General features: G+C 39.5%; 1 protein-coding gene across 6 annotated transcripts in view; it reads right to left on the bottom strand.

Annotated features, from left to right (window-relative positions):
• The window catches only part of SON (SON DNA binding protein), a 53,655-nt gene that overhangs the window by 14,746 nt on the left and 25,310 nt on the right, over positions 1-13,599 (bottom strand). For 2 of the 6 annotated variants that reach the window (XM_025214412.1, XM_025214411.1), the window contains exons 5-7: positions 6,960-7,070; positions 5,719-5,835; positions 168-247 (exon numbers count right to left, since the gene is read on the bottom strand). In XM_025214412.1, the coding sequence (XP_025070197.1) occupies positions 168-247; positions 5,719-5,835; positions 6,960-7,070 (308 nt within the window). Of the gene's footprint in view, positions 1-167; positions 248-272; positions 1,150-5,718; positions 5,836-6,959; positions 7,071-13,599 lie in introns of those variants that run through there. The other 4 variants (XM_025214409.1, XM_025214410.1, XR_003096045.1 and 1 more) reach the window with 3 other exon arrangements.

Here is a 13,599-nt window from a genome sequence, read left to right on the forward strand (position 1 = left end):
AGAAAAAAAAAAAGTACTTAGTCGCATAGTATAGCAGCAGTAGTCATCATACCAGCTTAAATCATCATTAACATAAGAGCTGTTAAATGTCGTAAGCTTATCAAATAGAAATTTAAAAATCTGTTTTGATGTAAAGAACTTTAAAAACTCCTTAAATGTTTACGTACCTAGGCCTCGATGGCCGCAGTGTTGTGAATAGTAGGGCTGGCATTGACCGTGGCAAGAAGGCAGCTACAAGGATTTGACCCTGAAACAAGTTTCCATATAGAGGGGTGAAAGTTCACAGGTTATTCTGTGAACTATCATCTCTCTTCGCCCCACCCACTAACCCAAGTAGAGTAAAATCAATCATTTCCATCACAGCAAGAAATTGCTCGTCTTAAAATACACAAATTTACAGTGGTATTGATAAGGCAGTCAGCATTCGCACATAGTAAGTTAGACGACACAATGCCTAATATTTTGGTTTCAGCTTTACCTAGGCACCAAAACAAGTTCCTAGAATGCTCTCTTTCCTTTTTTTTGTTTTTTTGGGGGGTTTTTTTTTTTTTTTTTAATTACACTGTGCTTGAAGTACAAAACATTTCCTGGATTTGGAGAGATTTCCTTGTGTTCAATTTATTTATATAAGCAGTATTAGATATCTTGCTTCCACAGAGGACTAAGAATATGTAATCATGTCCTTAATAAAATTATTAGCTTCTCAACACGGGCATCCAATACACACTAACAACGTATGCATCAAAGCCACCCAAACCCTGGTGTTGAAAAGTTAAATTTTAAGGATTCTTGAACATTGTAATAAATATGTACCTATATAACAAATAGCTAGAAATGACGCAAGTGGATGCCGAGTGTAACAAGATGCTCTGATGGAAGGAAGAGAAGGGAGAGGCAGTTTACCACTCCTGTATTTTTGAGAGGTTTTTTTGGATCAGTGCAGACCATGCGGCATGTGTACAGAGATAGAGTTAAATCGATGTTTGATACTAACTGCCTCACTATATACACCTCAAATGGCTTTTACTTACTTCCAGTTTCATCCTCCCCTCTTTTCCAGGAACCTCATATAAGAAAAGGGCAACCATGGAGAGAATGATACAAACCCCAGTCAATGTCACCCAGGTTCCGATTCCTCTTTTGTACCTGCTTTGCAATGATAGAATTTTCAATATCAACACCTGTTTCATCACCACCAATGTGTACTCAGTTCACAAAGAAGAGGAAAAACAATTACTTTATGAGGTCACCTAAACGTTAAATAGCCTTCCCCATCAAATTTTCAAACAAACTATTTTTAGGAAAAGACTCACTATAGACCCCCTTCATAATTTAAAATTGAGGCTTCTATAGAGTAACAATCAAAAAGCATGAACAAATTCTGAACCTAGGAAATAGTCTTAAATTTTTCTAAAAATTGAAAGAGCAATTCTCTCAAAAAGCAGTTGTAAGCATGGTTCACTATACTCAACAGACCCGTTTCCTCTGTTCAGAATTCTACCTGCTGACTAGCGGTAACACGTTTTTCTGTTTTTTCTCCTGTTAACACAACAGAGGCACCGCAAATAAGAATGACAACTGGGATCCATTTGTTAACAAAATCATCTACAACATTTGCAGTAAGTTTAACCTGCATATTACATTGCAGGCTCCAGAAAGTTTATTTCTGGGAATAATATCAGAAAGCTAGGAGCTCACCTTTATACCAATTCCACTTGAAAAGAACAGGACTTCCAGTTATTGGGGGGGAGGAACAAAAAAAAACCTTTTTTACATAAACAATCAGGATAACTGATAAAGAAATCATTGAAAGAATCGTGATGATTAACACTCAATAAATTCAGAGTGAAATTATTTTAAAATGAACATTAAAGGACAATTACTAAATGTTAATGTTTTTAATTTAGATGATAAAATGAGAAAGAATACTGTCTGGAAAACTAAACAAAGTGCTTTCAGTAATAAAAGTCTAATTCCACTCTGCCATTGATTTGCAGTGAGATCATGGAAAAAATCTTTTTTTTTCATTTTTCTGTCAGAACAGGGAAAATACTAATCTCATTATCTGTTGTAATGCAACTGAATGCCAAAAAAAGTGAAAGCATTAACAAAATCAAGTGATAGAGAAAATATAAAGCACTGGAATATTTTTGATTCTGCATCATCAACGAACTGCTTCTATCACTCTATGGGGCACGATGACAATGGGAAGACTTCTGCAAAGAGATGGATCTTACATTATACCATGAAAGTATGGATGACAGTAGTCATACTGATTTCAGGAAGGGAAAGACTGCCATTGTGAAGAGCCCACCAGAACAGATGCCTTGTCTCCCTTCCTCCTACAAAACTCTAGTTTTGGAAAAAATGCTTTTTGTATAATAACTGTGAATGAATTAGTTGATCTAGATGTAGCTGATGTCTCTGGAAAAGTCTAAACAGGAGAAAGCCTCGAAAGAGGTTTGCTGGATAAAATAGTGTATGTACGTCCCCTCAAATGACATTTTGTTTAGCTCTGTTCTCTACTGGCAAGAAAACAAGGGGGGGGGGGAAAAGAAAAAACCCTGACCTCCATAAAGAATATATCACATTTGTGAACGGATTACATCAATGGTGATAAATTAAAACAGAAACCACTTTGCAGAAAAAAATAATACTGGTCACAAATTGTATTAACGGAATCTTGCACCTTTAGGAATACTGTTCAACAACCCCATGCCCAACCATTGAGAGAGAGCTACATCAGTTAAACTCAAAACCAAAAAGCCACTGCTGGTAGGAATGTCTATTATTCAAATCGGTCACATTTACCATTTCAGTAGCAGAATTTACAAGCCCACAAAAATTTACTAAGGTGTAGCTGAATGAAAGTTGAAGGTACATAGTGGTCTGAATACATATTACTTTTCAAGAACATTTGAAGCTGCAAAAACCTCACCAAACCCAAACACTTGAAACTCAGTATATGCAGAGTTAAGCTTGTATTTCCCAAACAAGCTATGCTAAAAACCTTAGCTCTCCTCAGAGATACAGCAATGCACCATACCTTCCCTTCTCTGCATTTAGATAGAATATGGAAACCACATTATATCAGTTTTATAATCTGCTGCTTAGATTCAGTCTGTCAGACGTACATTGTCATATATAGTATGTATATAAAAAAAACACTAGCTCCATGTCTTTTGACGCTTGGATAACTGGCTGACCCAGGGAATTTTAAGACTGGATTCTGCAAAGTGCTGCGTAACCCAGTCCCCCCAGGGGAGGTGAGGGTTCCTAATGAAGACAAGTATGACCATCTTCAACATGCCCAACGTCTAACCAGAAGTCTGTAACATGCCTTCCCATGTACTATGTATGATTGAAAGGGAAGCCTTAAAAACAGCAGCACTGAATGATACAGATTAAGGGATTCTAGTTTTTGCAAATAGAAATCTTACCAGAAAACGTGTTTGTTACAATACATAAGGGAAAAAGTTTAATTTCTGAGATAAGGAAGCTCAGGTGACTTGCCTGAAATACATGAACTGAACTCTCCATTTCATAATTGGTTTGCTTTTTTGTTTTAAAAAACCCACAAATGTCCTTGAAAGATACTATAGTTTCAAAACACACTATTCCCACTTTACTACTTATGTGAAATCATCCCATATATCAGCTACAAGACTGATACTTCTTGTAGTTCATCCACCCCAATAAGCTTTGTAAAGGTTGTCTCTTGCCCCATGTTTTCTACAACTTTTAAAAGCAAATTGAGCCCCTAATGCCCTCCATATAGGACTTCTGACTGTGACCAAATGTAAAGCATGGAAAATTGACTGCAATGTGCCAAGAATGGCCAGCCTGGAAGGAACAAAAAGGTCAAGCAGAGGACCAGCACTGCAGAAGGAGGCAAGTAAGCAGCACTAGTATCATCCCAACTCTCTACCCAGTAACACTCCAATGGTCTGCCAAATAGAAACGCTGAGGCTGCAGACAACACAATGTTTGCTGGGTGGAGAAAGGTAGAAGTGAGTGCTTTCCCAGGCTTGCTTGCTTCTAGGTTCAGTGAACACCATGCTCCCCACTTAGAGCCTTCTGTTCCTAACAGTGCCCATGTGCCTGGGCCAGTAAGTTTCTTTCCCCATTCTCCCCATTCAGACCTGAGCATATTTTTCAGAGAATGAACACACTTCAGCATAGTTCAAGGGCGCAGGAGATAGAGGGAAAACACACCTGCCTTCTCCACTCAGTGTGTTTTGTTAGAGGACAATCCTGCTACTGCAAGCCACAAAAGACCATCTCAGAACCTCAGGGCAGGAGAAATGGATGAGAAGAGAAGAGGGACATTCTCTCCCCTTTTGTCCTGGGACTCTCTTGAGGTATGCAGGAGGGGAGAACCCTCAAATGAGCCTTAGGAGGCTTACTGGTCTCTTTTACAACTTTTGGTAGAAAGGTTTTCCTTTTCTCCCCAATAAGTCTCCCAGCTGAATCAATTACATTTCAAAGCCTCTCTCCCAGGAAAACAATGGACTATTTTCAAATACTGGAGCCAACATTCCACAACCATATTACAATTCAAAATTAGTGACTTTTGAACTTAGACTTTAGAGTAAACTAAATGTTGGCCCTGGGCATTAGATCTTATTGAGAAGAGTCCAGAAAACCTTCCCTCTAACAAATAGCCTTTCTGTTGTTTTGCTACGAAGAGGAAAAACAAGTTAAAGTTTTGAACGCTGGCGAACACTCTATTTAGTGTGCTAATTCAAGAACACACGGTCCAGTTTACCACCATGTTTACTGAAAAATTCTCTCTGCACCTGAAATCTAACTTAATAGTTTGGAGAATCCTAGGATTTTGTGAATAATCAGGCTTGTGAAACACTGAAATGCGATCTTTGCTAGAATGACTGCTTAACACAAGACTCTGCCTGAAAGATGGAAATCTCATAGATTCCCCACAGTTCTAATCCTCTGGAAGAGAATCTGTTCAGCAACCATTTACAAAGATAAAGTATGTCATGTTAACAAACTTACAAAAAACAGAACAATGTATGATATATTTCACCCTGAAAATATGCCAGTATTACTCTTCAGCAACTGTATGCAAGTGCTTGATGACATTACACTTATTTACCCAACTGCAACCTCCATTTTAAATATTTGGCTGCCAGAAATGGCATTATGTAATGCAAACAGAAGGGAGAAAGTAGTTAGATGGAACCAATCCAAACTGAAGTTCATCTTGGGCAGCAGCAGGTCTGATCCCGTTTCCATTGAAGTTAGTGTCAAAATATAGTTGAGTTCAATGACATCAGGATCAGGCCCTGACTGATATGTCCCTAAACAGAGTAGTTTAGTTATAGACTTTTCCTTTGCAATCGCACTCAATTTTCTGAACATTATTTCAGCACAAGGTAACAGTAACAGGTTCAGTCTTCTCCGTATCAGGTACACATCTTTTTTCAACCCCTATAGTGTACCTATCAGAAATGATTCAAGCATCCGATTGAAGCATCAAGACAAACACTTTAAAATGCACAGCAAGATAAGCATAACAATGAGTATCTAGGCTGAACACACACATAGTAGATTAATTCAGTTCAATCTACCATACAGGCTACTGAAATACATGTGGCAAATATTAGCATATTTAGTGTGCCATTTTTCATATCTTCTGGTAACCTCAGTGGTATTTAACATGTGATATTTGAACATATCTGTCTGCATAACTTCTACCTTTCTAATCCAGGCTTGAGGACCACTGTTGGACAATGCATCTGAGGACAAAACCTGTGCTCCAGTACTTCCAGTGAACTGGCCCGGCAGAGAGTTTGACTGAGCCCAGGCATCAATCTGCAAAACAAAACAATATGAAAACAAAATAAATACCTGCACATTTTTGTTCTAAACTTAAAATTTCCTGGAATATGCCCCATGAAATGGGATCTTTCTTAAAAAGAAGTTACCATACACTTCTTTAATTTTTTTTATTTATACTATAAAATTATCTCCTCAATTTTATCACTCTACCACACAACCACTTTCATCAACTCTGGAAAGCTTTGTTTCAAAAGCTACTTATACAAAACTGACCACTGTTCAAGAGCAGACGAACAAAATAGATAAAAACAAACTTGCACATGATTTTATCCTTTTTCAGGACTAAGAGAACTACTTCTGGGCAATACTTTAAATCAGATGCAGGAAACCAAGAAACCTGAGATAAAGGCCCAGTAAGCACTGGATATCCCAAATCATAATGTGTTTCAGTTTGTTGCGCTATTTAAAGCATGGGTGGCCAGCCTGCAGCATGAGTGCCACAAGTGACACAGGCAGCTTGTGTGGCATGCAACACATTGGGGAAAGGACAGGCAGCACAGATGCAGATAGGGTAAAAAGCAGAAAGCAAAGCAGCGAACTAGGCAGGTTGCACAGGTCAGAAGCAGAAAGCAGAGAAGCAGCTCATGCAGGCAGCACAGGTCTAGGAGCAGAAAGCAAGGCAACGGGCAGGGAAGTAGACTGCAGTAGTACTTGGGGAGGGTACAGAGCTAATTCGTGGCACACCTGCAAAAAAGATTGGACTCCACCAATTTAAAGGCTTTTTGTTTGTTTTAAGAAAAATGAAATTCTTTATTTACAGTATCTCAAGGATTTCTACATTGCCCGGTTCATACATCTATACTTATTACCATTTTCACCAGCTGTCTACAAATAGAAGATGACTACTTTTAACTTCCAGCTCTGAAAACAGCCTAGACTTGGACAGTTTGGTTCTTTTTGGATACGCAATAATAATATTGAGAGTAGAAATATACACCAACATTTTCAAATCAGAAAGTCTAAAGCTAGGCTCCCAAGAGCCCTTTTCTTGACATCTATACACAAAGCAGACTTATGTTTCAGAAAGAGCCAAACAACTGCACTTTTCCACTAAGTTCACAAAATTTTAATAAACAGAAAACAAAATAAGAACCCACCTGTTCCTGTGCACGGTTTAACATGCACATGGCTTCTAAATCAAATGTATTCTGTGTAAGCCTCTTCTGAGCCTTTGTTCGATCATTCATGGCTGTAGAGATGTCTACAATCTAAAAAGAAACAGATTTTTGAAAATTAATAGACCACCTGAATGCATTATTTTAGAAGCACTTATTGCAAAATGAAAGAAATATACTGGAAAGTTTTTATGCCTTCTTTTGAAAATAGTGAACTGAAATATAAAATAATTATAAAATAATGTTAACGTGGGTTACTGCTTGTTAAAACCTTTCTAACCTAGGTTGTCTAATATTAACAGAAAATATGTGGAGTTAAAGTTCATCCTTATGATAATTTGATATTATCAGGTAAAACATTGTCTGAAGCTGTAATGTCATAAAATGAGAGTCTCTGACTGGACCAATTTTAGATTTACAGTATTTAAAAAAAAATACGAAACAGTACGTTGTAACAGAGCAGATATTCCAAGTTTATAAAATTGAATCATTAAAGGAGACCAGCTATAAATCCATTTAACCTGATCATACACCTGAACGAAGGTGAATAAAGAGAGATATTCTGTAGAATTAAGCCATAAACCTACATAGGCGCTTCTCAATTTTATGTAATTTCTTACACTCTTGTCTCATGCATTTTATCAACCTAAATTTAGTCCTAGTCATCTACACTTTCCTCAACCATTTTGCTTCTCACTTTTTAAAAGGTGTCCCTAATTGTCACAAACAAATCACTTAATTCTTGAACTAGCTTCAGAATTCCTTCCTACTAGCTGCAACAGTACTTTCATTGAAAAGACATGCTGATCCAGTTCTTGTAAATTGTTCTGAAATATTCCTAAAACCCAAGGGCATCCAGAAGATAACACTACTACTAAAACTGTCTCTTCTAAAACAGCAAACCACAAGAATTTCATTTCCACAAGGGAAGAAGGGTGTTATGGGACTGACCTACTGCAGACACCACTTAACATAAGGAAGCAGAGGTGGTTGCCAGCACCTGATCTCACCTTATAAAAAAATTGTGCAAATTCATACTACAGTCAGACATGATCACATCTGGGTTTTCCATCTCCCATGGAAAAAAAAACAACACGCATTTTCCCTTTTAACTGAGAAAAATGTAGGTTTTTCATTTTAACAGAGAAACGTGGATTTTCCGCTTTTTCAAAGAGCTCTCTGAAGGTTGGCAGAGTTCCAGCCTGCAAGGGGCTGGGGAGAGTGAGAGAAAGGCAGTCAGGCAAAGGAGGGTGCCATGTGCGCGCATGCACACGCACACGCGAGCACACACACGCGCGCACACATGGTAGCCAAGCAGCCTGGAGAACAGCTCCCACAGTTAAGTCAAGGGGGGGACGGACATGGACTGACACCCCCCACAAGGAGGGAAGGAAGAAGGGCTGCCTAGCTGGGTGATGTGGGGGGCTTGGGACCAGAGTGTGCAGCCACAGGGCCCCGGTGGGGAGCGGGGCAGGGCTCTGGGCAGGTCATCCAGAGGGCAGCCCAGTGCAGCAGGGCAGAGCAGAGTTGGGTAGGGAAGCTCATTGCCACCACAAGCCCTGCGCTTCCCTGGTGAAGCGCTCCCTCCCCACCTGGCAGCAGTGGGGGTGGCAATGCAGAATTGTGCCCATTGCTGCTGCCCGGAACCTGTCCCAGTAGCCCTAGCATCTGGGGGCCCCCTCTGGCAGAGCTGGGTGGGAGGGCAGGGGGCTGCGGCTTGGAAGTGAGGGGCCTGGACCTGTGTCCTTGTGAGCGAAGGGGGCAGGGAGAGCTCTGATTTATCATGATAAAAAAAACTCAAAATGAAATACCAAAATTTTTAGCTATTTAGAATTCAGTTTATTTCAGTGACTGAGGCACTGGTAGGCTTCCAAATTACCTTAAAATTGTAAATATATGAGTAAAACAGTGTGTTCAATTAATACCTATATATAGGGTGTTTATAAAGTCTTTGTGCAACTTTAATAACTTTGGATATACACATGACAGAAGCAAACCATAAATGGCAATAGAAAGCATAATTCATTAAGTATTTTAGCATAGTGTAAGCATATTTTTTTTAATTTTATTTCAGACCCTGTAACTGAAACGGGTCACCTCATTTGCCCAACCTGTCCCCATTGGACTACTTTTATGGGGTCATGTTAAAACTGTTGTTTACTCATCAAAACCCCAATCTTTAGAGGAACTTAGGGTAAGGATCACAAATGCAGTTCATGAAATCACTCTGCAGCAACTGGAACATGTTTGCTACAAGTTGGAAAGTCGGACTGAACTATGTATCACGAAAGATGGCAATTATGTTGAAGTCTAGAAATTTGAGCTGTATCGCGTTAAAATTTAATGAATGATGCCTTCATCACCATGTACAATTTGCTTCTATCATATGTCCATCCAAACCTATTAAAGTTCCACATGGACTTTATAAACACCCTGTAAATATGTGGTGTTTTATTTTAATTGTGGATTTTGTAATCAGAGAATTTACGAGGGTGGGAGGATGGGGGATGGAGGGGGTGTTAATCACAGAATTTGCAATTTTTAAACAGGAAAACCAGGATCCCTGGCATGATACAAGATTTTAAGATCCAATACTGTCCTTGGTAAATTAATTAACTTAAAATAATTAAATTTCTATTATGTTCCTGTACAAAACCTACCAAAACAACAGCTGAATTAATAGACCTAAAAAGTGTCAAATGGGGTTTAAGTTTTAGAAAGCCAATACTGTTCCCTCTCAAAAAAACACAACTAACTTCACTGATATAAAATGCATATTAATTTGTGGTTTGGAGTGGGAACTTTAAGAAAAATGAAAAGTCCTGGCATGTCAAAACATTTTCTTCTGCCAGAGAACTACCTTGTAATTTAAAGGGACATAGTCAACTTAAATTTAGCCCAATTTAACTTTTGTAAAATACAAGCTTTTTTAAAACTGAAAAGAAATATTTCCACATTTGGTTTTTTACATTTCAAAGAAATCTTTTTTTAATATAATCCTCCCATATGTGAAATCCAGACTTTACAACAGCTTAAACATTAAAGCAATATGGAATTTAAAAAAAAGCAAAAGCAGATTACTAGCACATAAAATTGACATAAATTTGTGCTTGTGGAAAGACAATGCGGGCTGAGGAGAACTCAGTTAAAACATCTGCTTTGAATACTAATAAATGCAAGTCTATTTCTGTATCCAATACAAGTCAGAGCAGAAATATCAGATGAACTGGAGAAGGAAAACTAGCAAAGTAAATGTGGTAAAACAGCTTTCTAAATTATACATGCACAAAAGTAAATTATAAGCAACTATACTAGTGAGTCTATACTACAGATCCTGTTAGGGTTGCTATGCCACACTACCTCTTGTGTGAGGATGCAAAGAGGGCAGGGGATTGCAGTCCATGGAAGGGAGCTGAGTTGCAAGCAGCAGCCTGCAGCAGTAGAAGGTTGCCAGTCTCTACTGTAGACAACTCAAATTAAACTACTGTTCAATGAGTAGAAGCCAACAGTTACTTGCTTGATATGGTGCCAAGAGAACATCTCATAAATATGAAATATAAAAATGAGTAAGTAAAATGAGTAAGTAATAAAACAATTTGTCAAACAACGCCCCAAACAGCACCATGGATAGAAAATATAAAAAATGTAGGAAGTATAAACATGGGACAAAATTATGAAAATGTAAAATTAACATATAATTTAGTAATTCAATTGCTCCTACAATTCTTTTTAAATTTTCTATCATTCTGTCTCAGAAATAAAGAAGGACTTGAAAGGATTTAGAGACAGGTTAAACTGACTGGAATAGAAAGTGATGTTTCAGAGATGCCGAAAAGCCTAGGACTGCTTAGTTTAGAGAAGAGATATGATTGAAATAATCAAAATAGTGAGTGGGACAGAGAAGGTAAACTTGCCATTTCTATTTAGCCTCTAACACAAGAACAAGAATACATTCAGTGGAACTAAGGGGAAACCAAGTTAAAGCTAATGAATATTTAAATTTATTTTTTCAAACACAAAAGCAAAACTAACCCAGAAGAACAAGAACACTACCACTGGACAAAAACTGAACAGGTTTTGAAAACACTCAAGATGTTTACATGAAAAATAAGAATATCTACTGTTATATACAGTACAACAGGTTAATAATTCTTTAGTTTGATTTAAGAAATCTTTTAAAGGAAACTTTTTCTTTATAGATTCATAGATGCTAGGGTCGGAAGGGACCTCAATAGATCATCGAGTCCGACCCCCTGCATAGGCAGGAAAGAGCGCTGGGTTCAGATGACCCCAGCTAGATGCCTATCTAACCTCCTCTTGAAGACCCCCAGGGTAGGGGAGAGCACCACCTCCCTTGGGAGCCCATTCCAGACCCTGGCCACTCGAACTGTGAAGAAGTTCTTCCTAATGTCAAGTCTAAATCTGCTCTCTGCTAGCTTGTGGCCATTATTTCTTGTAACCCCTGGGGGCGCCTTGGTGAATAAAACCTCACCAATTCCCTTCTGTGCCCCCATGTTGAACTTATAGGCAGCCACAAGGTCGCCTCTCAACCTTCTCTTGCGGAGGCTGAAGAGGTCCAGCCTCCTTATGGTTAGGTTATTCCACAATTATGCATTACACAGTTTCTTCAGTCTTCCTATGAAGCATCATATATTAATTACTGTCAGATAGACAATATGGGTAGGGGTCTACCCAACTTGATGAGGCAGCTAGCCAATTCTGTGGGCAGACTGCGGGGCCAGCTGCCATTTTCAAGGGCTTATCATGGCTTCCCCCCCATGCCTCCAATTGGTTGAGGGACCCCAATGGCACCACTCCTCGCCGATGATTATCTGTCTGTCCCTTATGCAGCCCCATTCCCCACCGCTGATTGGTAGAATGCAGGGCCACACAACAGGCAGTCCTCTAGCTAATCAGCAGCAAGGGACAGGGGACAGCGGCGATCTTGGGCTCCCCTATGTGCTGGCAGCTCCCACTGCCCCCTGGTGGGATGCGTGGCCAAACTGCAGTGCCATAAGGACTGCTGGCTCCCTCAGGGGAGTCAGCATTTTATTTATTTTCAGTAAGTTTTCCTTCTTTTTTTTGTGGATTTTGCAGGCATTGACGGATTTCCTGTTTCCAATGAAATCTGCAAAATGGTGACTTTAGTCAGTTCCTAGATACAGGACTATAAAGACCCACAAGCAATTTCCATGCTTCTATGAGACTAACCTATCTTTATTCTCCAAACTGAAAAAAATGCAGATTATAAACAAAAAGAAAAGCAGTGACAAATAAAGCAACAAAAATATTACTAAGAATCTATTATGCAACTATCATATAAAAACGTTTGTTGAGAACATGCACTTTTTGTTCTGTCTTTTAAAAAAAAAAACTATTTACATCATCCATAAATATTTAATTTTGATAAGGATTCAGGAGACAAATCAAAATAATTATTCTATTCACCAAAAGCTCCAGTCAAGCAATACATTTAGGCATGTGAGCAGTCCACTGAAATCACTGGATCTATTCATATATTTATGGGTACAATTATATTTAAGTGCTTTACCAGACTGGTGCTTATTAGCAGATGCCCTGGTTTAGTTAGAATTTCAACACATTTTCCCCTTATAGTCAGTAACCATTTCAGAGACAGCCACAGATACTAAGTCAAGATACTTCATGGCAGTTTTAGGTCTTAGGAGAAAGAAAAAAAAAAGTCTCTGCTTGGAATATGAAAAGTTAGTTAAATAAAATAATAATAATTTCAACATCCCATCTTCTGTAGGGCTAAGTACAGACAGTGAAGAAGCCTGAGGATGAATCAATTCAGTCTTTGCAGGTTAGTCTAAACTCCAGAGATTAAACTGAGAAGCAAGTGAACAGACATTCACTTTTGATTCAGTACATGAAGCCACATGGCTGCAGTGGTTCAGGCCGGAAGTCGGCGGGGGGGGCGCGGCAGCTAGCGCATGCCTCCCAGCCTGCCAGCCACTACCAAAGGGAAGGGACTGAAGCGCCAAGGCTCTCCCCAGTCCCCCATCTCAGCCCCAGTCCCTGCTTAAGCAGAGGGGGTGTGCAGCCCAGGGCAATCACACTGAAGAGTAGGGGTTTAAATCCCCTCCCTGGCTCTCACAGGTCCCCAGCCTGGGTCTGCCTAGGCAGGGGGGCGGTGCCTACCAGGCTTCCATTCCCTCTCCAGTTGGGGGAGGGGGAACCCCTGCTAGGCTGAGGCAGGGGTGGGTGGGGGAAAAGGTAGTGGCACTGGATTCATAAAAGCTTGAACAAGAAAAGTCCTTTCCCTGAAGCAAGCATGTATTGAATACAGCAATTTGCAACCTCAAGCTCACAAAGAACCACCAAAAATCTTTGCGCAAACTAAGATACAGCCCAGTAAAATACAGTGAGAACACACACAACTTCGCCCGACTTAAAATGGAATGTAATAAACCAAAAAGACAAGAGAAAACCTTGCCCAAGTCTTACGTAATCCTGGGGGCACTGTCTCCTTGCAGCCAGGTTATTCAGAAAGTCCTTTTTGAGGAATCAGCAGGTACTGGAGTGGAGATCCCACAGGCCTCATCTGTACTTAGGTTTTTACAGGCACGCTTGCACCCCTTTCTCCCCCATGGGTGCCTTG

The sequence above is a fragment of the Alligator sinensis genome, unplaced genomic scaffold (assembly GCF_000455745.1).
Source record: "Alligator sinensis unplaced genomic scaffold, ASM45574v1 scaffold996_1, whole genome shotgun sequence".
Classification (NCBI taxonomy): Eukaryota; Metazoa; Chordata; order Crocodylia; family Alligatoridae; genus Alligator; species Alligator sinensis.